This window comes from Pochonia chlamydosporia, chromosome 1 (genome assembly GCF_001653235.2).
Source record: "Pochonia chlamydosporia 170 chromosome 1, whole genome shotgun sequence".
Lineage (NCBI taxonomy): Eukaryota > Fungi > Ascomycota > Sordariomycetes > Hypocreales > Clavicipitaceae > Pochonia > Pochonia chlamydosporia.
Window position 1 is genome coordinate 3,384,312 of NC_035790.1, and position 22,201 is coordinate 3,406,512.

The 22,201-nt window shown below is 51.1% G+C and overlaps 8 protein-coding genes across 8 annotated transcripts; 5 read left to right on the forward strand and 3 right to left on the reverse strand.

The window, feature by feature from the left end:
* Positions 1-413: 413 nt before the first annotated feature.
* VFPPC_00866 (protein phosphatase 2c) lies at positions 414-2,396 on the forward strand (the record flags this gene model as incomplete). The annotated part of the gene is made up of 1 exon (XM_018280802.1): positions 414-2,396. One exon carries the CDS (start codon positions 414-416, stop codon positions 2,394-2,396), a length of 1,983 nt encoding a protein of 660 aa, XP_018149142.1.
* Positions 2,397-2,576: 180 nt separating this feature from the next.
* On the reverse strand, positions 2,577-5,067 carry VFPPC_00867 (HET-C domain-containing protein HetC; the record flags this gene model as incomplete). Its single annotated transcript, XM_018280803.1, has 5 exons — positions 2,577-3,324; positions 3,375-4,588; positions 4,653-4,813; positions 4,869-4,896; positions 4,951-5,067. 5 exons carry the CDS (start codon positions 5,065-5,067, stop codon positions 2,577-2,579), a joined length of 2,268 nt encoding a protein of 755 aa, XP_018149143.1.
* A 1,782-nt stretch (positions 5,068-6,849) lies between these two features.
* Positions 6,850-8,038, forward strand: VFPPC_00868 (inositolphosphorylceramide-B C-26 hydroxylase; the record flags this gene model as incomplete). The annotated part of the gene is made up of 2 exons (XM_018280804.1): positions 6,850-7,589; positions 7,648-8,038. The coding sequence occupies 2 exons, from the start codon at positions 6,850-6,852 to the stop codon at positions 8,036-8,038; spliced, it is 1,131 nt and encodes a 376-aa protein (XP_018149144.1).
* A 696-nt stretch (positions 8,039-8,734) lies between these two features.
* Positions 8,735-10,622, forward strand: VFPPC_00869 (CC1-like family splicing factor; the record flags this gene model as incomplete). Its single annotated transcript, XM_018280805.1, has 4 exons — positions 8,735-9,405; positions 9,462-9,770; positions 9,838-10,299; positions 10,364-10,622. The coding sequence occupies 4 exons, from the start codon at positions 8,735-8,737 to the stop codon at positions 10,620-10,622; spliced, it is 1,701 nt and encodes a 566-aa protein (XP_018149145.1).
* Positions 10,623-12,123: 1,501 nt separating this feature from the next.
* VFPPC_00870 (hypothetical protein) lies at positions 12,124-14,414 on the forward strand (the record flags this gene model as incomplete). The annotated part of the gene is made up of 4 exons (XM_018280806.1): positions 12,124-12,303; positions 12,354-12,800; positions 12,846-13,917; positions 13,963-14,414. The coding sequence occupies 4 exons, from the start codon at positions 12,124-12,126 to the stop codon at positions 14,412-14,414; spliced, it is 2,151 nt and encodes a 716-aa protein (XP_018149146.1).
* Positions 14,415-15,628: 1,214 nt separating this feature from the next.
* Positions 15,629-17,374, forward strand: VFPPC_12918 (hypothetical protein; the record flags this gene model as incomplete). The annotated part of the gene is made up of 1 exon (XM_018290695.1): positions 15,629-17,374. One exon carries the CDS (start codon positions 15,629-15,631, stop codon positions 17,372-17,374), a length of 1,746 nt encoding a protein of 581 aa, XP_018149147.1.
* A 333-nt stretch (positions 17,375-17,707) lies between these two features.
* On the reverse strand, positions 17,708-18,689 carry VFPPC_15244 (von Willebrand factor; the record flags this gene model as incomplete). The annotated part of the gene is made up of 2 exons (XM_018292997.1): positions 17,708-18,519; positions 18,572-18,689. 2 exons carry the CDS (start codon positions 18,687-18,689, stop codon positions 17,708-17,710), a joined length of 930 nt encoding a protein of 309 aa, XP_018149148.1.
* Positions 18,690-19,902: 1,213 nt separating this feature from the next.
* Positions 19,903-21,014, reverse strand: VFPPC_00871 (von Willebrand factor; the record flags this gene model as incomplete). The annotated part of the gene is made up of 2 exons (XM_018280807.1): positions 19,903-20,777; positions 20,837-21,014. 2 exons carry the CDS (start codon positions 21,012-21,014, stop codon positions 19,903-19,905), a joined length of 1,053 nt encoding a protein of 350 aa, XP_018149149.1.
* Between the last annotated feature and the right edge of the window lie 1,187 nt (positions 21,015-22,201).

Sequence of the window (22,201 nt, forward strand, 5' to 3'; positions counted from 1 at the left end):
TACCGCGACTTGACTCCTCTTTCAATCTTGAATAGTACATGCAGTGTTTCGGCTTCCCACACATGGCCCTCAACCGATAAAAATCCTCTTTTGATTCAGACGCATACCGACAAATCCATAGCGGCAATTGAAATTTGTGGCACTTTGAAACGACGTCATAACCTGGACGCTGCCTAAATTTGCACCCCTCAGACAGCCAGGAACGTTGACTCTGGGACCTGAACATCCGCCGACTCCCGCTAGGTTCCTTCGGCCCCAGAGCAGCATTTTGCACAACCACGAACAGGACCCCTTTCGTCCATCGCAGGTCCATGGCTGTAGATCGCAGCGGGCTATCTTGTGTTCGGTTACCTAGGGGGAGTTGATGCTTGTTCACCTTCAATTCCGCTCTACGGCATCACTTCTCCCCTTCAATGGCGACGTTGGGACAAGCGGCGCGATGCTCGGCGTCCAGAGCCGCAGTTCATTTGGCCACTGCTGAGAGCTTCACCGTACCCGCGGCATCCGCGTCTCTTCTCGCAGCAGGTTCTACTTCTACCGCGAGGGCCAAGTCGCTAGAAGATTCTATTTGCTTGCGATTGAAACACACCTGGTCAGAGCCTCGGCGGCCCTTATCGTCGGCATCCAGAGCTCGCGGCCGTGGCAGCTCCCGACAGACTTGCGCTGCACGTCGAGGCGTCTCTCCGCTGGTGACGAGCTACGACAGCGTTCCTGTGCCACGATATCCAGAACAGCAGCTACGACAATACTTCCACACGTATTTTGTCACGCATCTACCCTCCTCGTCGCTTCACCCCGACTCGCATCGCACAATCGGCCCAGGCCACAAGCTGCCCCGCGATGCGTCGACCCCTCATACACCAAGCCCGGGATCCTCCCCGGCTGTCTCAATCCCCAATATGCAAAGTCGAGACTTGACCGTTGTACGAATACCGCTGCGGAGGGCAAAACACCATTTTGGCTCTGCAACAGCCAGAGGCAGCAGGCCGTACAATGAGGACACAGACCAAGCTGGTACAGTGGACATACCCGCCTTCGCCAAGAGGGGTCCCATGAGCGTGAGGCAGAAGCCGGGCGAAGCAACTCCGGCAGACAGTGTGCTGGGGGATCCTCAGATATTCTACTTTGGAGTCTTTGACGGTCACGGCGGCACACAATGCTCTCACTTTTTGCGAGACGAACTACACGGGTATGTCGAGGAAGCCGCCATTGAATTCGGCCTGCAGAGCAGCCTCCGCAAAAGCAAACCAGGACGAGATCAACAAAACCCCTCAGCCGGCGAGAAGCCCATATCACGACGACGCGCCCTGGACTCAATAGAAATGAAGTCAGCAAAAGAAGTGCAAAAAGACATGGAGGTCCCCAACCGAGATAACCGGGGATTTGTCGACCGTCCCAATCACGGAGTGGCCCTGGCAAGCGCCGAATCACCACCAGCCGAGTCGCAAAACGTGGAAAAGGCAATCCAACTAGAACGCGAGCTCGTCAAAGCCTACGGCACCACCATAGGCGGCTACTTCCGCCGCTTCAACCCCGAGCACTTCGACATCTCAAGCGACGCCAGCAAAACGGCCTCCATCACCGTCGAGTCCAGTCTTGCGTACGCGTTTCTCCGCGCCGACCTAGACTTTGTGTCTGCGCAAGCGCGCAAAGCAGACCCCGACGACTCAGACATGCCTCTCAACGACGACGAGATCCTCGGCGCGCCTCACGCAACGCCCTCTGGCCACGGCATCGGCGGCTCTACTCGCTTCAAAGGCGGCTCAACCGCCTCCGTGGCACTCATATCCACGCCCACCACAGCACCCTTCTGGCATCCGGCCGCAAATTCCACCCTCGTAGCCGCCCACGTAGGCGACTCCCGCATCCTGCTCTGCGAAACGGCCACCGGCCTCCCCCTCCCCCTAACATCAGACCACCATCCTTCCACGCCAACTGAAAGCCGTCGTCTTCGTCGCTATGCCCCCGCTGGATCCATGGTCTCAGGCGACTCCTTCGGCGAAGAACGTATCGCTGGGCTCGCAAACTCCCGCGCCTTTGGGGACATCAAGTCCAAGCGCATAGGCGTATCTGCCGAACCGGAAATCACGCGCGTTGAAATGGGCCCCGCGCAGTACTCCTTCCTGGTCCTCATGAGTGATGGCGTTTCCGGAACCCTCAGCGACCAAGAGATTGTGGATGTTGTCAAGGAGGCAAGAACACCGGAAGAAGGCGCAAGAAATGTGGTCGAGTATGCGACTGAGGTTTCTAAGGACGGCGATAACGCGACATGTCAGGTTGTTAGGCTGGGAGGGTGGGAGAGACGCTCTGAGGGCGGACTAGGTAGCATGGGCACCAAGGAGATTAGGGATATTAGAAAGGCGGAGGCGCAGGATCCGAGGAGGGGGAAGAGGTGAATTTCATGAATGGAGCGTATGGTCACCTGCATTGCGTGGAGTTTTGTAGCGACGTTTGACATAGATGGTAAATACTTGCGAGTTTGCTCTACCTACAACGAAATTCATCCATATTCCTCATTCCACATTCCTCATTTTGACTTTGGCTTACCTTTAAATTGTGTTTGAGATCTAATACTTCTAATACCGTCCCTGGCCGGAATACTGATTCCAAGAAGGTGGTTGTCCCTGGCCTTGTCCCTGACCATACGGATATCCTCCCTGAGGAGGACCGTATCCTTGCCCGCCATACCCCTGGGGAGGTTGTTGCCACTGTCCCTGCGGCGGCCCATAGCCTTGAGGTCCTGGTCCTGGATATCCCTGCGGACCTCCTGGAGGTGGTTGCTGTCCATAACTCTCGTAGTACTGTCCCGGCGGAGGCGGAGCATTATACCCAGCCTGGAAAGTATTCGCCTCATTCATATACGAAGCTGCTTCTCCGCTGGTTGATGAGTACGAAGGTGGCGTGGGCATTTTACTTGTCTGCGGAGCAGGCGAGCTGGATACATAATTGGACGCTTGATCACCGTCATTTCCAGACAGGGAGTCCAAATCGCGAGTACGGACCTGCGACCACAGTGAACCTGCCACTTTACCATGGCCTAGTTGGCTGAGGGTGTCGAACGCGCCGTGGGAATGACCACCGCTGGCCTTGGTACCTTGCTTGAGGACGTGGTTCTTGCCTGCCTTGACTGATGCTGAGGAGAGGATGTTGTTGAGTTCGTGGCGACGGGGGTGCTCATCCGCCCACTTCCTGACTGTATTGTACATCTCGGCTTGGATTTCGATGTTTTCGTTGCGCAGAGCGGGATGGTGGAATGAGCGGAGGACGTCATCGACCACTTCGTTTACAGGGACGTTGGGGTTTTCCCAGGCGAAGAGGACGCGGCTGAGTGTCCAGTTAGCCAGCCTGCGAGGAATTTATGAGGGGAAACTTACGGAACGGCATATTGGAGGATAGTGGTGGCGACGCGGCCGGCACACGAGTTGAGGACATTGGTGAAGTGGTCTTTGGAGAGCATGGAGTGTGTTGGGTCTGAGCATCGGTCGTTTTCCCACGGCTCGAGCTGGGACTTGGAGCTGGCGCTAATAACGCCGGATGAACCGTCCTTGAGGACTTTGGTGACGGAGTTGATGATGGGGCGGATAAAGGGGGCGAGCAGGCCGAGAACAAAGGCTGTTAGGGTCTCGCTGATGTGCTCGAGAAGCTTCTCTAGGCCGGGGACTTTGGCAATGCCACGGCTGATGGCCTTGACAATCTTGTCTCTGAACACGAGGATCGGGTAGATGCGCTTCGCCGTCTTGACGGGATCGAAATCGGGGCTCATGCCGGGGACGATGTTGACGTTGTCGGCTCTGGCGCGCTGGTTCTCTCGCTCTTGGGCTTCTGACGCGGCTTTCAGTTCTTGGGCTTCAGATGCGAAGCTGCCTCCTACGTCGGGGAGCTTGGACAGCAAGGAAATGAAGTCCGTTGGACCGGAGCCGTCGAAGAGTCCGCGATCACCAGTGGCGACGGAGCCGCTTCTTGCGCCTTCAGCATTCTTCAGCGCGACATCAACCTCGTCGACTTCAGATTGGGTGAAGTGGTCGTTCGCTTCGCCGATGACGGAGTGCAGAAAGTCGACGGCGCCAAAGGTGCCCGTGACGATGGGGTAGATTCTCTTGCCGTGGACGTTGATCTCAGTTTGCGTTCCGCAGTGAGGAAACACGTTGGAGTAGCCGAGTTCGCGGAGCGCCAGCTCGCAGTAGTTGCTGTGAGCACCAAAGTCCTCCAGGCAATGGAGGGCTTGGCCAAGACAGCGGAGGGCTTCGCAGAGATTCTCGTCCTTGCCTTTGCCGTGCTGACCGCTCGTGTACAACCGGCCAAAGTGTATGCTGCGGGCGAAGCTGAAGCGGATGTATCCCGCGCTGGTGGCCCATTGCCCTGTCTCGTTGGCAATGTAGTTCTTCATGCCCGTCTTCATGTCGATTTCCGTTTCAACAGGTTCGACTGGCCCGCGGAGGCGGGGGTCAAATTTGCGGGCGTCGAGGCCATCAGCATATCCTAGGGGGTTGTCGATATGTTCTTCAGGGCGGTAGCAGCCGAGGCGTTCTTCTGTTACTTCGAATTCCTCGGTGGCGTAGCCGAAGGCCATGAATGAGAGGACCCAGACCTGTGCTCGTTAATATCTGATTGTGTCTTGCGCGTCCCTGTCGTGTGCGACGGCTGGCACTCACGAGAATGCGAATGGTTGCGGCATTGACGCCCTTGAGACTGCCGACGTCGACGGCTTGGGAGTAGTCGCGCAGCCAATTGCCAAAGTAGGTCCGTTTAATCAACATGGATGTCCATTTGCTGCCGTGCAAGAAGGTGAGGCTGGTGAGCATGTCCTCGATATCTATGAAGAATCAGATGCTGCTCTTTTTGGTGGGGGGATTTTGGAGTACGCGAACCTCCATGACGCCAGTTGTGTCCTTCAACCTAGTCGAGTGTGTTAGTGATTGGTTATTGAAGCTCGAGCAATGTTACGCATACCTGCGCTATAGATGGGATGTTTCCAGCTCCAAAGGCAGCGGCCTTGCCAGGAAGCATCACCAAGCAAATGCCGAGAACTAGGAGCCATGTGCCCCGCGGCAGAGGAAGAGATGCCATGACGTAGCACTTGAGCTGAGCCGGACTCGGGCAGTTTCGCGGTAAAGGTACTATAGCAGAATATGTGTTGCAATGGATGGTTACTGCAAAGCGGGATGGATTCGAGACGGTGCAGAAGGATTGCAGTCGAGATTGCAGTCTTCCGTGAAATGGTAGGGATCAATGTTGATAAGTGATGGCTGGAGGGACGAACTGGCGTTACTGGGACTTGTCTCTTATGAGCTTTGCTCCAGATGTCCACAGCAACTACCAGACCACAGTAGCGGCTCAAGCTGGCTATTGCTATTTTCAGCCCCGCATCAAACAGCGAGACACATGAATCTGGTTCGAAGCCACCAGACACAAGCTTGTGGTCTTGCAAGTGCTGTCTCCTGGTCTGACAGTTGGACCCGCCATGGCGAACAAAGCTGACGAGTGGCTGCGCCAACAACAGCTCAGTGCTTCCTTACGCGTTGGGGCTGTGAGCTTTGTTTGCAAAGTGTGAGGCCGCCTGGAGTTGAAACATGGATACATGTGCTTCAGTGTTGATTGATGACGTACAAGGTGTGTAGACATGATCACTGCTTTGTCCTTCGGAGAGTATCTAGACGGTTTTGATTCAATTAGGCATGTGCGTCTTTTCCGTGTCAGAGACCACGCCAAGGGCAATCACTCAATTCTCCGATATGCACCAATAATAGATGGAGCGACACAAAAGTGTTGAGAGGGACGGCCCGACGTTTCGCCCTGCATGGACTCCATATATACGACAATATAAAGGGGCGTCGCCGTGTTCTTAGCATGTGCTAGTATATGCTGCCAAAGATTGTGCAGATTCAGATTTGATCGGGATCAATATGTGGTGCGACCAGCCAGAATGAGACTCTGGGATTCCAGGTTCGTAGGGCTGGTGTGCAGGCTGGTGCATTTGAGGGCAAAGAAACTCGGACCAACTCATCAACTTGGATGTGGGAGGCCCCCGGGTCAAAAGCCGCATCTCAGCTGTTGAACGCCTGAGGCAATTTGCATTTATTTGCATGATGTTAGTTTAGCTTTTTCCAGGGGTTGCAGCTCCCCGTGAAATATAAAGCTGCAGGAAAAAAATTGTATTTGAACAAATGAATTTCGGGCACAGATGCCAGACCTGGTCTCTCCTCGGCCGGCTCGGATACCCTAGCCACAAAGTCATGCAAGGACTTTGCAAGCTCCCACCAACAAATTTCCCCTTATTCATCACCAGCCACACTTCCAGCTCCAGTGGGCTGTTGCACTCTCATAATGGCATGTACATACGAGCCGGAAAGTGGAGATTGTCCGGCTTTCCATTGATGACTGATAGCCTACTCAAATTGAAAGCGCTGGAATCGACCCAGAGTAACGCCACTTTGGCCCCTCGGCATCCGCTCGCTCCTAGAGTCCGTCAGTCTGGTTCTGTCTGTCCTGTCAACTCAGTCATTTTTAGGGGCCGCGACACCACTAAGACAAAACGAGACGTCCCAGCGCGCCTTATCAAATAAAATCTTCCCACTCGCCTCCTCCCATTCAAGTGCCTAAACATCCTCATCTCTCGCCTGCTTTGATTCTCTTGTGCCCTGCACCCTATGGCCCGTCTTCATTTGTGCTTATAACCCGCGCACGCCAGTTTGTTGAAATCACCAAGAAAAGATTGAGCCACGACCCCTTGGAACCTGTCGCTGTCGTCGGCGCAACCGTTCACCTACAAAACACTCTCCCTGCCGCATTGAACAACCTCCGACTCCGTTCCTCCCGACCGGTCCAGCCGACCAGACACCAAACATCAACATGCCGGCCAGGACGCTACCTACATTTACTCGCGCAGAGGTAGAGGCGCACAACTCGGCCTCTTCTTGCTATGTCACTATTGGATCCAAGGTGTACGACGTGACCGACTTCGTTGATGACCACCCTGGTGGCGGAAGCTTGATTGTCGAGTATGCTGGCAAAGATGTTGAAGAAATCCTCAAGGACCCCACCTCACATCACCACTCGGAGGCTGCCTACGAAGTTCTTGATGATTCTCTTGTCGGTTTTGTCGTGAATGAAAAGTCAGCTGCCGCAAATGGGTCCGCAAAGCCTGCCAACGGAAATGGAACTGTCAAGTCCCAAGATCCTACCTACGTCCATCCCCGAACCGGCATGTCCTGCGAAGAAGACCTGAGCAAGGATACCGACTATACTCAAGATTTCAAGAAGCACAAGTTTTTGGACCTGGGCAAGCCTCTGTTCATGCAGGTTTGGAACGGCGGCTTCAGCAAGGAGTTCTATTTGGACCAGGTCCATCGACCTCGACATTACAGAGGTGGTGCATCGGCGCCTTTATTTGGTAACTTCTTAGAACCGCTCACCAAGACTCCATGGTGGATGGTACCTACGCTGTGGCTCCCTTTTGTTGCCTACGGTGTCTATCTTGCCAATCAGGGGCTCCAGAACCCGATGGTTGTTGCGGCATATTGGGTCTTTGGCGTCTTCTTCTGGACCTTTGTGGAATACTGTCTACACCGATTCCTCTTCCATCTAGATGGGTATGATTTGCCGAATGAAGACCCCTTCTTTACGACTGATTGCTAACAACCGATATAGTTACCTCCCTGATAACCGCGTATTCATTACTCTGCACTTTTTGCTTCATGGAATCCACCACTATCTTCCCATGGACAAGTACAGATTGGTCATGCCTCCTACGCTGTTTGTCGTGCTGGCCTCGCCATTTTGGAAACTGGCACACACCATCTTCAGCTACAATTGGTATGCTGCTACCGCAGTCTACTGTGGTGGCATCTTCGGGTACATTTGCTACGACCTGACGCACTACTTCTTGCACCACGAGAACCTACCTTTGTGGTACAAGCAGCTGAAGAAGTATCATCTCGCACACCACTTCCTCGACTATGAACTCGGCTTCGGCGTCACCAGCAAGTTCTGGGATCAGATCTTTGGCACGGAGCTTCAAACTCCCATCAAGACGACATAAGTGCCTTGATTTGATTGCGAGGAACAAAACACCTCTAGAGACCACAGCGTCCCTGTATATTTGCTCACATAATTTACCTCATGGCCTGGATTGGCATGGAGTTAACGGCCTTGGATAGTTCATGCATAAGTTGACGATAGTAATAACTAATAATTGCCACTGGTGGCGCACGACATAAAAAGGTTGAGAAATGCGCCGCTTGGTAGGTGCAATCGACGATGAACGTGGAGACGGTCTGTATTTATTTGATGTTATAAATTGGTGGCCTGATAGCCAGCTCTTGGACACTACAAAACTATCTTAATACAATTCTCCCCTTAATTTTCCCTTGACTCTTGAAACTCCAGACTTCTCTATCCAAATATTGACAGTTTGTCTGCAAAGGGGCGCACTGACCCCTTCATTTCGGCAGTGTCGCGTGGAGAGTGCCGAAAGCCACGGCAAGACCAGTCCGGTTTCACGCATCACGTGACCTCTACATGTTCCACCTTTTCCCAGTGCCTCCACTTCCCTGCCCGACTTCAATTTCTGTGTCTCGACAGAAACAACTCATGGCAGCCTGGCACGCCTATTCGCAGGGTACGGAGCACTGAGATTTACCTGAATTTCAACAGAGAGACCGAAATTTGACAGCGTTGTACCTATACAGATAGTGCATCATTCCCGGAGTTTGCAGAAACAGGAGAGTAGGTCATCATGTCGGGCTTGGATGTCGAGGCCCTCTTGGAGGCCACAGCTCAAAGTGCAGCACAGCCAAATTCCAATACTCAGATCGATGACTCTTCCAGAAGCGACCGGAATGGTCGCGCTCAGAACGGATCTGAGCGCGAAGGCTCCAAGAGCCGCGATGATAGCCGCGATCGTGGCAGAGACGCTGACAATGATCGCCGTCGACGTGATCGTCGAGATTCTCCTACAAGACATCGTAAGGGCACTCCTGGCGAAACCACCCCACGGAGTGATACTGGAAGCCACCGCAGTAGACGCCGCAGCGAAAGCCGGGATAGAGACCGGTACAACTCACGCCGACACAGGGACGGTGATTACTATCGTGGACGACGCGGGCGATCCCGCTCCCGCTCAAGATCCCCTCGTCGGCGTTATCGCCCTCGAGATGACCGAGATCGTAGGGACCGCCGCGAGCGCTCTGACCGCCGAGACCAGGGTCGAGGACGAGATCAATCCCCGGGCAAACGGTCTCGTTCACCCAAGTTGAATGAAGACGAGCGGGACAGCCGAACCGTTTTCGTTCAGCAGCTTGCTGCTCGTTTGCGAAGTGACAAGCTAAAACGATTCTTCGAAGAGAATGCCGGTCCAGTAAACGAGGCTCAGATTGTCAAGGACAGAATCAGTGGACGATCCAAGGGGTAAGCACTGTTTTCCCGCAGCTAATCGTTATATTCGGCTAACATTCCATCGACAGAGTTGGTTACGTTGAATTCAAGGACGAAGAAACGGTTCAAAAGGCACTTCAGCTCACTGGAAAGCCATTGGCAGGTATTCCTATTATTGTCAAGCTCACAGAAGCTGAGAAGAATCGACAAGCTCGCAACACCGAAGCGTCCAGTGGACACCCGAACTCTATTCCGTTTCATCGCCTATACGTTGGTAATATTCACTTCAATGTCACGGAACAGGACCTGCAAGCCGTCTTTGAACCATTCGGTGAACTCGAATATGTCCAGCTTCAGAAGGACGACAATGGTCGCAGCCGTGGATACGGGTTTGTTCAGTAAGTTGTGTTCTGATGCATGTTGTATTGTGTCATCTGAAGGCAGAAAACTAACCATGGACTCCAGATTCCGTGATGCAACCCAGGCTCGCGAGGCTTTGGAAAAGATGAACGGCTTTGACCTTGCAGGCCGACCTATCCGAGTCGGTCTGGGCAACGATAAGTTTACCCCTGAGAGCACGGCCAACTTGATGCATAGGTTTTCAGGACAGAACAACTTCCAGGGCTCTGCGTTCTCAGGAGCAGGAGGCCGCGGTGGCCAGTCTTCCACGTTTGACAGAGCCGGCGGCCGAGACAGCGACAAAGCCGGCGGCGCCAGCGCCCTCGACGACACCGATGTCGCAGGAGTAAACTTTAATAATTACAGTCGCGATGCATTGATGAGAAAACTTGCCAGAACCGACGAGATACCTAATGGAAGAGAAGACCAGGCCGTTGTGAAACCCAAGACTGAAGCGAAGCCACTTCCTGTCAACGTCAACATGGCTAGTCGCTGTGTAGTTCTGCACAACATGTTCGACCCTGAAGAGTAAGTACTTCACACACCCCCATTTTGACTGAGACAACATGTCTAATTATTGACTCGTGTATAGGGAAGAAGGTGATGATTGGGTCAAAGAACTCGAAGATGACATCCGATCAGAAGCCGAGAGGCAGTATGGACATGTCGTTCACATTGCTGTCGATCCTAACTCCAAGGGTGACGTTTATCTCAAGTTCGACAAAGTCCAAGGCGGTGAAAATGCAATCAAAGGCCTAAACGGGAGATATTTCGGCGGAAGGATGATTAATGCATCTCCGGTTGTCGATGCTGTCTATAGCAGTCTCTTCTCCCGCACCAGAGCCATTTAAGCTAACATGGCTGGCCATCTGTCCTCACACTATTTAGGTACTCAGCAGGTTAGTGAAAAATTGTAAAACCAATATCAACTGCAGAACTATTACTGAGACTGAGTCTACTAGCACATAATATGTGTTATCCGCCTGCTACGATTTTCAACCCGATCCCCTCTCCAGATTTTCCAGGATACAGTTGAGGGCGCTCTTTTCTTTACCCGACTCGCAGAAAAGTTTCGACCTTACCGCACCCATGCCTTGATGAAGAACACTAAGCTAGACGATGTTGCAGGTTCTCTTTGACGGCACTTTGCCATGCGTCCCATACGAAGCCACCCAACGGTCAACCCTTGCGGTTCCTGGTGACGTGGTCCTGCTTTCCCCTGCTCTAATGTTTGCACACATGCACTAGATCGTTGACGACATTGCCGAGGAGGATTGCCTGTGTTTTGTGTGTTTTATGGTAGTTTTGGTGTTGTAGCCTCGGGTATTCTGCCTTGATTAAAATATAAATAACCTTATAATCTGACAATGGACCGAGACAAGACGTGACTGACGGTGGTGATTTCACAGGACTGGAGCGATGCTTTGCAATGCGACGTATGAGAGTGGCTGGGAACTACCACATCCAGTGCTCTGGGCTCAAATTGTTTCAATTCGACGTGTGAAGTGTGGAAACTCTGCAGCCTAAGGTACCTAGGTATGTGTAGGTATACAAATTGCAATGAACATTCTATCGAGAGACACCACTCTGTGCTCCGTTACTCTCATCTTCACAGCTACGCTCGCTTACCCATAATTATCTGGGCACACGCTAGAAAAATGCAAGGAATCTGTCTTGACAGGCTGAAATTTGAACCCATCTGTCTGTGTGTTGTGCGCGCTGCATCCTCAAACTCCTGAACGTGTCTGTTCACATTCCGCTCACATTTGTGTCAACTCCGGATGAAAATGAGCCGCTGCCATTTGCCAACCACGGAGTACCGACACCTGTTTGTCATATTCGTCTCATATGTGCATCCCTCTCTTCTTCTCCCACTATACTTTTGCTCCTTCGTGAGGCTGTCGCCGGGATAATTTGGGTTGCGACTTTGTTCTTTCTGGTGAGTTTCTTTGGCATTACACCTGTGTTTATTCTGGAACACGCCTGTACATTTTAGGGATTGAGGCTGACTTGTGTATCTACTAGGCTCTCTTACGAGTCTGTGGTGCTGTTTCGTTTCTGCGGCATTTGGAGACCTTCACTGATGATTGTGCCGTTTACATATTCACTTGGGGTATTTTGACAACACTCATGTATGTCTCTGTACTTCTTTCATCGCTATTCTCTTTCTATTTACGATGGGCGCGCTGACCGGGCAAACAGTGCTGGGCTGAGACAATAGCTGGGCCACCTATTCATCCTTTCGACTGATATAAACTCCACGAAAGCCATCATTACTCTTCTTTATCTTCACATCGCTAGCCCCGGGATTCACAGCATCCTTCTAGCCTGTCTCCAGAACAGGCGCCCAGAATGACAGATTCAGAGGAAAAGTCTGTGTGCGACCCTGCAGACCCCGTCGTTGCGCTTCTCAAGAGACAGCTCGACGTTGTGCCTTCGGCTCCTCAAGGAAACATGCTCTCCGTGGACTTTTCCACGCCCCTCGCGGGAGCGGCTCGCGCAGAACGAATTCGACAATTGTCGCATAATCATGTAAGTACCCAAGCACCCTCTCCTGTGAATAGTAGTAATGGGAAAGATAGCCAGCATTTGAAAAGTCCCGCTTCACGCAGGAAATCCTCGTCAAGATTCAGCACTCCCTTCGCCGCATGCCTGGCGTTTCGTCCAATGAATCCGCCGAGATCATCGCACAGCTTCAGGAGGTCGGGCAGATCATCAGCCAAGAGACCAGTCAGCTTGTCGACGCGCTGATGAACCTCACTCTCGATCAGGAGGATACCGACCAGGCGATGTCTCGTATGAGCCTTGAGTCCAGCTTGATGAAGGCAGAGACGGACGACAAGGCGCAGATGATTCGTGATCTGCGCGGTGAAGTTGATGCGGAGAGGAAAAAGCGCGAACAGGCGGAGAATGATGTCAAGAAGGTGATGAGTGATTTGCATGAGCTTTCTGTGGATTTTAAAAAGGTGAAGGAGAAGGCGACCTTGAAGCATGGAGAAGATGGTGTTGTTCGTGATGGAATGATCAAGGTGCGTTTCTCACGATATACATGGATGAAAGCTAATGAAGTAAAGGGACTCGAGGATACGATTCGCCATCTGGAGGACCAAGTGAATAATCGGCGCTCACTCTGGGTCATGAAGCATCCTGATCCGCAGTCCGTGGCGCGTGCTATTGAGACGTTGGCTGACTCGGTGCAGGACAACCATGCTGCTCACAAAACCATCATGTCTATCAAGCCACGAGCTGCTCGAGAAAGCTTCATGGACGTGAGACAGCTCGGAGAAGTAGATGTCCGTCCATATGGTGACATGGCACCACCGCCTCGTCCGCCCTCCGTCTTCAGACCTTCTTCTGTTGCGCCGCCCAAGTTTGGGCCCCTTCAAGCTGGACCGCCTCGCGGGCAGTCTGCGTTTTCTCATGAACGTCGGTACCAGGGCTCTGCTTCGTGGACTTCTTCACAGGCGCGAGTTGCTCAGGGTAGTAATCCGTTTTATTCTAATGCCGGGTCGTTTAGTCGTCCGCCTACCAGGAAGGCGTACCATGCTCCTTCGCGATACAGACCGACTGCAGCTGAGTTCCAGCCGTCCTACTCTATGCCGGAGAATGTTCCTGTGCGTCCTGGAACGGCATTTGGTCACCACCAGCATGAATATTATCCCCAGACGCCGACTTCACGCTCTCGAAACGGACGGTTCCTGGACTTGAATCACGCTGAATTCGGGAGTGCGCCATCATCTGCGGGAAACGCAATCGTCCATCGGAACAACTTCTCTGGTCCGCTGATCCATATGACCGATCAGAGTGTGGCAGCGTGGAATGAATCCATCATGGACTTTTACGCCATGATCCGCGCATTCGTCGAGCGCCATGCTAATATTCCTGATCCAGCAATGGCCATGAAAATGAGCACCACGTCCCTATGGCCCGTCCTCCTGGCGACATATCACCCTCTCTCCGCTAAAGAAGCCTCCTCATACTTGGACATTCATCTTCGAGAAAACAACCCCAAGTGCTGTCTCGTAACGCGCGTTATAATCGACTACGTCGTCAACAGAGTCTGGGTGCCCAACGCATGGGTCGGCTCCGACAACGACTACACCTATGCGCTCCTCGATCTAGAAAAAGACCTCGAAAAAACCCAAGGTACGTTCTCGCACACCACAAACTTCATCCATTCTAACAATATAGGTCAACCGTCTGCTCAGCGCCAACCCCTTCTCGACCGCCAAGCCTACATCCTCGACTCGATCAACAAGACCGAGTCCCCAGCCTTTCACAAAGACAAAGTCGATGAGATAACCGCCTCCCTACTAGGCACCATCCAGCCTCTTCTCAACCGTCTTACGAACCCGGCGGAAGCGTATCGCGATCTCGAGCAGGTCGCTGAACTGGCGTGGGATTTGTCCTCCAAGATTCTCTCGTCGCGACTTACCTTTGACTTTCGGTTTCCGGAGGTGGGGACCAGGTTTTCGAGTCAGTCCATGTTGCCGATTTGGCCGGCCTTGGATCCGACGGAGTTGCAGGCGAAGCATTGGCGGGTGGCGCTGGTGACGACGCCGGTTATTACGTGTCGGAATGATACGGGGAGTAATATCTCGGCGCATTCGGTTGCGTTGGCGGATGTTTATTGTATGCAGTAGGTGTGTTTTGGGCGGGATGGGGATGGATGGATACATAAGATGCATGGGCGGAGGATTATGGATTTTATGGATGGTGAGGGTGGGAGGATTGGTGATGTGCTTGGTGGGTTGGTAATGGAGGCTGGGATGGGATTATATCGGTTGGTAGTGAAATATTGAGAAAGATCCGGTTGCTTCTGCATACGACATTCGATTCCCGTGTAAGTGAGGTTCCGCAAGGCTGAGTAAAGTTCAACTCTATTACGCTGAGATTCTGGGTATGGTTGTGTTGTTTAAAGAGGGACCGCTCCTTTTGCACTCAACCGAAGTTTCGGACGCACTATCTTCTGTGGTCTTGCCTTGTTACAATGACTGCTCGTTGACTTCCGGATCTCAATCAAGTGGCTTGAGTAGTTCCGGCCGAGTCAAAGAGTCAAAGACCGTCAGTAACCGATAAGGGAAGTCATAACTCACAACGTACAAGACCTGGCCGATGTTTGAGTACATATGAAATTTGTTGTTAGCCACAGTAGGATCATCATATCCGTCTACGAATCAACGCGTGCGTAATGTCGAAGCACAACCTACCACCGTAGCTTTTTGGAGACCCTATTTTAGGATGGACGGCGTGGTGTCACGCTGTTCATGCCAACCAGGCTGGTGTGTCGTGACACCTGAACGGCATGTAACTTCCTTAAAGCAACAGCCAAGCTGGGAAAGAACGGGTGAAGCGGGAGGTGTGGTAACATACAGTAAATGCCTAGGTAGGCATTTAATATTGGCTGTAAGCACGGCAGTATGCAGGCGATATGTATGCTGCCGTGGTTCGCCTCGTGACCTCGAACCTCAACGTCTACTTAGTTGTGCTCCGGTTACACGGGAGTGACTATTGGTGTATTCTAAAGTTAGTTGGTTAGGCGCCCGTTTATTACCATGCAGCACAACTGACTACTCACCTCCGTTCTAGTTCGTGAGGCAACCTGTCGGGGAAGCAGCCGGCAGTTCTGCCGTACTACATACGCCCTCATTTATCTTTTCCGTTACCAGCGTTACAGAGAAACAGCCATGCTATTAGAACATCAACTTGCCTTGCCGTCAGGCACAAAAAGGAGACAAACCTCTGACTAGACTAGCTTAGTTCTCGTGCTAATGGGCATTCCTGATCGTGCCTGATCAGCTCTTCAGCAAGCTCTTTGGATACGCAACATACACCTTTCTGAAGCAGCTTACCAACCATGCCGAGTTCAGAGCCCTCTATCGTGCTTCCCAGAAGAGATGATGGACCTGGTAGCTCTGAAAGTCCCACCGATGAGTCGCCCACAAAGTCTGTTTGCATCAGCTTGCCCCAAACCTTTGCAGTTAGAGCCTTTGGCTCTCTTTTTGTTCAGTTGGCGTTTTTCAGCATCTTGGTTGTATCTAGGTGCATTCCTATTGCTATTCGACAACCAGGAGAAGGCTCCCTTGAACCAAGGTACCAGTTTCTATTCGCAGTGTTAGCTGGTCTAGTTTCACTGCTCATATCCGTGCCTGCAACCTCGACGCTGCGAATCGTATACCTGAAGAAGATACAGGCTGGGCCGACTATCAGTCGCATGCCCGAGAAGAACAGCGCTGTTGTCGGTATCGCATCACTATATGATACGTTCAGGTACTTGCACATTACTGTAGGGTTTCTCATTGTGAGCATCGTATCGGCGTCGTTCATATTGGTTGTGACGCCGTCAATGCATCCGTTCGAGCACGATATCTCTACATGGTTCTTTCCAAATCACACCAGATACTCAGCGGAGGGCCAGGGCTCTTGTTTCACAGATGGTGGTGTCGGTTCTGTCGAAGGGCTGGTATGGAAGTTGGGCAATGGGTCTGCCATTGGACTGAACGCCACGGCCGAATGTGAACTACAGAAAGTCCTCCCCTTTCTTTCCCAAAGCAATGCCTTTTCCATAGGAGAGGATAGAGATCTTGTGTATAGCATGGGAGGTGTTCCAGTCAACATCACCGCCATGGGGGTACCGTACGAGGTGCCGTATGAGGCCTTCGCAGGAGCCTTTGGTCTGCGAACTTACAACCAACCGACGGGATTCTGGTCAGAGCTAGAGTCTGTGTCAATCTGTCTTCCAGTACTTGCTACCAATCCAGTGTCTTGTCGCCAATCCGGAAACGTCACCCAGTCTGGGAAGAACTTGATCGTGTCCTCAAATGGATGCACAGCAACTTCAACCTACTCCCGCGCAGAGGAATCGAGTTCAGGTGCGACAGTCGCCGGTATCTGTGCCGGACCACAAGAAGGTACTTCTACGATTGTCATCGGAGCTACAGGAAGTCATGCCGACGAGCTGGAGAAGACTGTTATTGGAGCAGGTAAGGAAAAGAGCGGCCATCTCGCGATTACCTGCTCTGTCAATATCCAGCCATCGATTGCGATTCGGCGTCTCAAGCTACTGCGGTACCCTCGAAAATATCTGAAGAATATGAACTACAACTTCCACTTCGTGGTCACGGCTGACAAGTCAAAAACCTCGCCCTGCAAAGGGAACATCACGGTTTCTTCGGTATCGACATCCACAGCCTTGGTTGCTGGCGCTGCCGCGTCATTGCAACTTCTTCAGGAGCGAAGTCACAAAGACGGCTACCTGGAAACACTCCTCGCGGCACGATATAATTGGGGTGAGTGCCAGGGACAATGCAATGACTTGGAGATGGCTTTGTGGGTGGCCAGCGCCATGGGAATCGGCACGTATTGGGGTTCGGGACAAGATGATGACGGCCCGAAAGTGTTGGAGGAGGGCGTGTTTGACCTGGAGGGCGTGAGGATCGGCCCCGAACAGTGGTGGGCTTGTTTTTATCTGACTCCGTTGTTGTTTTCTATTTTGGCTCTTGTTTGGTTGCTCTTTGAGACTCGTCGTCAGTGGTTGGTGGAGGTTAGGTCTTGGATGTCTTGGATGCGAGCTCGTATATTTCGGTACAAGTGGTGGAAATAGTTGGATCACGGTGAGTGATGAACATGTATTTCGGAAATAGCAGCACCACAAAACCTAGATATGAAATATGAAGCCAAAAGTAGCATATGGAAATCATCGAAGGATGATACTATTAACAAACGCAGACTTCGTATTGTGCTTATTTGCTATTAAACTAACACCACAGACCGAAAATAATGGGCAGCAAAGGCTTTAAGAATTAAAGCAAGTAGATGTTTGTACAATCTTGTTGAATCTTGAAATATATACCACGAAACCCCGCTCTATCAACTGCCTCATTTAACAGCCCTTTTCTTCCGAAGCTGCCTTTGGCACACCCACTCACACACCAAATTATCTCCTGCGTCCAATCTCCATACTGTCAATCCTCTTATCAACAGCACCAAGTACAGCCTTAAGAATCGCATCACCAGTAAGAGCCGACACCCTTCCCGCCCGCTCATCCGCCCACTGACAAGGCGTCGTATCAACAATATCCCTTATCCCCTCCTCCTTCAGCCCATCATCTAATTCCCTCAGAGCCCGTGTCGCATCCTTAGATGAACCAATCTGAAAGAACTGAATACCAATTTGATACGACGGCGCGTAAAGTTGCTCCAACTCCCTTGCCGCCGGGACGATTGCCTGTCTAGGATTATCGGTTGGTTCCCCGTCCGTAATAACAATCAAGTTAATGGGCTTTACGTCAGACACGTCATTAGCCGTCCGTAATTGTTTTCTGTACGGCCGCAGTATATCCTCGAGTCTCATTCCTGTGGGTGTAGCGCCGCGAGGGCGTACAGAGCTGAATATTTGCTCAACTTTTCGTTGGCTAGTCACGTTGTAGTACCCGCCGTTGAGTTTGTGGCTTTTGCCGGACTCGTTTTTGGACTTGTGGTTCAGGAAGTATATGTCGATGCCGTCCTCGTCGTATTTGGTGATGATTTCGGCGATAGACTTTAGAGCTGCTTCTGCTTCTTTCCAGAGACTGCCGGCCATGGAGCCGGAGTCGTCGATGAGCAGGATTGTGTCGAAGTTTCCGAGATTTGCGTAGCGGTCATTGTCGGATATTTCTCTGGGGATTGAGGCTGGGTGTTGTGGTGTGGTGGTTGGGGAAGGAGTGTACTCGGGAGGAGCATCGTCATATGATGATACTAGTAATGTTGCTGATATTGGGTTAGTGATGTTTCTGGGGTTTTGTGTTCATGGTTGACTTACGATTACCGCTGGTGTATGGGTTGGTGTGAGTAATGTCCCGAGAAGGAGATGGCTGCTTTTCAGAGCGACCTGAGGATTTCCGGAACAGTTTGTCTCTGACATTGGAAAATGTGGGCATGGCTTTTGCTTGAGTTGCGGTCTTGTCAAATGGAATGAAATTGAATGCTGGTGATGTAGCTCTGTGAAGAGTTGTGAATAATCTATTCTTGTCTCTTGAGAGAATTACTTGTTTTTGATACACGTACGGATTTAGTTGTTTGTTATTCTTTTATATCTACTGCTCTTACAGCAACTACACTTATTTACACTTTCGGACCGTAATTTGCCTTGTGATGTTGTGTCTCCCATAAAGGGGCCGAGTCTGAGGCGAGTATTTACCCCAGCCCCAAGTGGCAGTCAGCCCACGATTCGGACCAATGAGAATGCACCAACTAACCCTAAGCGGCAACACAGCCATCTTCTCCGCCACAATTGGAGCAAACTAACATTGATTGATGTCACAAAGTGGGTCAAGGCTCCATGACAGGCATATTCTCTAGACGTCTGGCGCTTTTGACAATTTGACAATGGCAAAACTCAACGTCTCCTGTATTCTTTGCTGTTGGCACAATGTGGCGAAATTGCTCGCTTCCGGGTAACATCCACGGCAAAAAGAAAACCTTCCACATGGTCGAATCTTCGCTTTGTGTTTGAACTAGATCACCGCCTAGCGTACACCACGATGCGCGTACTGTTTTGAACCTTGGTCACGGTCTGAGCCATATGTCGCATTGTTCAGCTAACCGCAATTACACTAATAACACGAGCATCCAGCGTGAACAATCCGACTCTTAACTAGCGGCGATGCTTTCCAGCTTCCAGACGAATACTCTCGTATCTGGTCTTCTTTGCTCAACTCACCGTCGTCGATGAGCCATTCTTTTCGAACCGTGCTCGATGCGTAGATTTGGGGTAATTTGAGAGAGTCGCCATTCTTCATCTTGGAAGGTACACAATCAATCTGTTCAAAACCATCGATGGCTGAGGTTTTGCTTTAAATAACTTTGTCGCTCTAACAGCGTGTATGCCATTGTTTTTAATCGTCAGCTACGACACGAAAGGTTCCCCGAAAGCGGACAAAACTAGACACAAGCATCCAGTGACAAACATTTTGACAATTATAGGCACAACAAGCACATACACTGTGGTAGCATAACGGGGTCGCTTGCTAAAACTCGACCTAACATTGAAATGCAATGAATACGCTATTGTACAGTTTGACATCCTCCAAGTACTCCCTGCCTTTCTTTCCACCGACCAAAGTCGGCACCGAACTTGCATTCCTTGACGTCTCATTTTTTGCTGTCAAGCTTCATTTCGTCGATTCGTTTGTCCACAGCTCCGAGAACGACTTTGAGAATCGCCTCACTGGTAAGTTGCTTGACGTGTCCGCTCTCATCCCACTGGCAGGGCGTCGTATCGACTATGTCTCGAGGACACTCCTTTCCATGTTTCAGCTCATTATCGAGTGCATTCAGAGCCTCTGTTGCCTTCGTGTCCGATCCAATCTGGAAAAATTGAATCCCGAACTGAAAAGATGGAGCGTCAAGATCTTCAAGCTGTCTCACGATCTGGAGTATCACTGTCCCGGGGTAATCAGTAGCGTCCCCGTCAGTAATGATAATCAAATTCATAGGTTGGACGTCGCGTATGGATCTCTTTTTGCTCTCCTCGGCGTCCGCCATTTCCTTTCTGTACGGTCTGAAGATGTCTTCTAGGCGGCTCCCTGTCGGAGTTAAGCCGCGAGCAATGACCTTTGTAAAGATCTCGTCGACCTCTTTCGCACTCTTTATGTTGTAGTAGCCGCCGGGTGCTTTGCCTGGTTCTGATGTAAGAACCATTTCGCCGTTTTCCCCCTGCTTAGTGGCCCGGTGATTCAAAAAGTGCATATCAATACCGGTGCCATCGTACTTGACGACAACTTCTGCGATTGCCCCGAGAGCTTCACGTGCTTCTTCTTGACGCGTGACACCGTCGGCTCTGTCTGACCAACTCATAGAAGTAGAATCATCGATGAGAAAAACAGTATCAAAATTTGACAGGTTCGCATAACGGTCATTGTCCGAGAATTCCCTGGGCGGCTCTGTGACAGTCACTGCAGGTGGTGCAGTAGTGGCAGTTGGTGTGTATGGAGGCGGGGAGTCTTCAGGCGTAGAGTTAAATGCAGCTGATTACGTCAGGTAAGTTTCATGAAATTAAGTCTCTCAGTTACGGGGATGGCCTTACAAGAACCACCGGCACCTTTCTCAGATGGATAGTCTGGAGCTTTTTCAGACTGCTCCGCCTTATTTGAAGACGAACGGTTCCACGGCATAGGGGAAGTTGATCGGCTTGGTGCTCGGCTCCCTGGTTGGGGTGAGGGCGTTCGGAGAACCCTAGCTTTCAGGTCTTGAAAGAAAGACATGGTTGTTTCTCCTTCTCGTGGGGTGGGAAGTACTTGTGCTGAGTTTGTGCAGGAAAGATGTGTGTGATGTGATGGGTAAATTCTCCGGTAAACGTAGTGGTGCGTTGTGACCTTTTTATGTTTTGAGAAAACGGGGCTGTGATCGATGAGATGCAGTGAACACACGACGAATTTTGTGAACTAGCCTTGCTGGCAGCCAAGGTTTAATGTGTTGTGTTTGTCTTCAGATGGTGTGTGTGCAGGTTCAGGTTACACAGCCGCAAAACATCCTTGAAACAAACGGTGTATTAATCATTGCAGCTTCAGTAAATACGAAAGTAGTGGACAATGACCCGTGGGAGAATACCTGTTCACGCTTGAAACATTTTTTGAACACTACAAGGTTGATAATCACATTTTTCAGTCAAATATAGTTGTAAATTTGTTCTCATTTTCTCGTATGCTTTTACATTCTGAGTAAACTTGCCTTGTCACGCCAACTAGTGTTTGGTGCTGCTGTGCGGCTCTGTCAACAAAGCCAGTCACAAGGGTTACACGACTTGGCATCATAGAACGCTAGGAATAGAACAAAGAGCAGATTATGGAGTACAGGACAGGAAATTAGACTAAGTATTCCTTTAGGCACAAAGAACGGTTAGACTTGGATCAAACTAAGGAATTTTAATGACCCAAGAGCTCAGGAGTAGGTATAAACTAGTGCTTTAAGTCCTGCCATCGCAGCCCTTGTTGCTGACGGAATATAGCTTAGACTATCTCTCTGCATTAGCAAAGAGTTCTCTTTTCCTAGCCAAATTACCTTGCAGTAATGTTCTTGTACGCTTGTAGTAGCTACATTATGGAGAAGAAGCACAGAACCACTGCTCAGGCACTCCAAGAACAATCGACATGAGCCTCAAAATTGCAAGTGGGTGGAATCCCACAGACCAATCGGAGTGTACCGTGAAGCCATAACGAGCAACACAGTCGTCGTCTCAGCTAGAATGAGAACCTGCTGAGGAGAGGATACCATGACAAGGCACGGTGCCAGCAAATTTAGTTCCAATCGTGCTAGTGAGACCAGACTAGGCGCCACTAACCTCTGTGCTCAATTCCAGGCACAAAAGGGGGTGATTCAGGCTGATACTATTCAATGACTGTGAGCGTCATAGACGTGTTCACTATACGCCTATGCAAGTTATGAAAAGTAT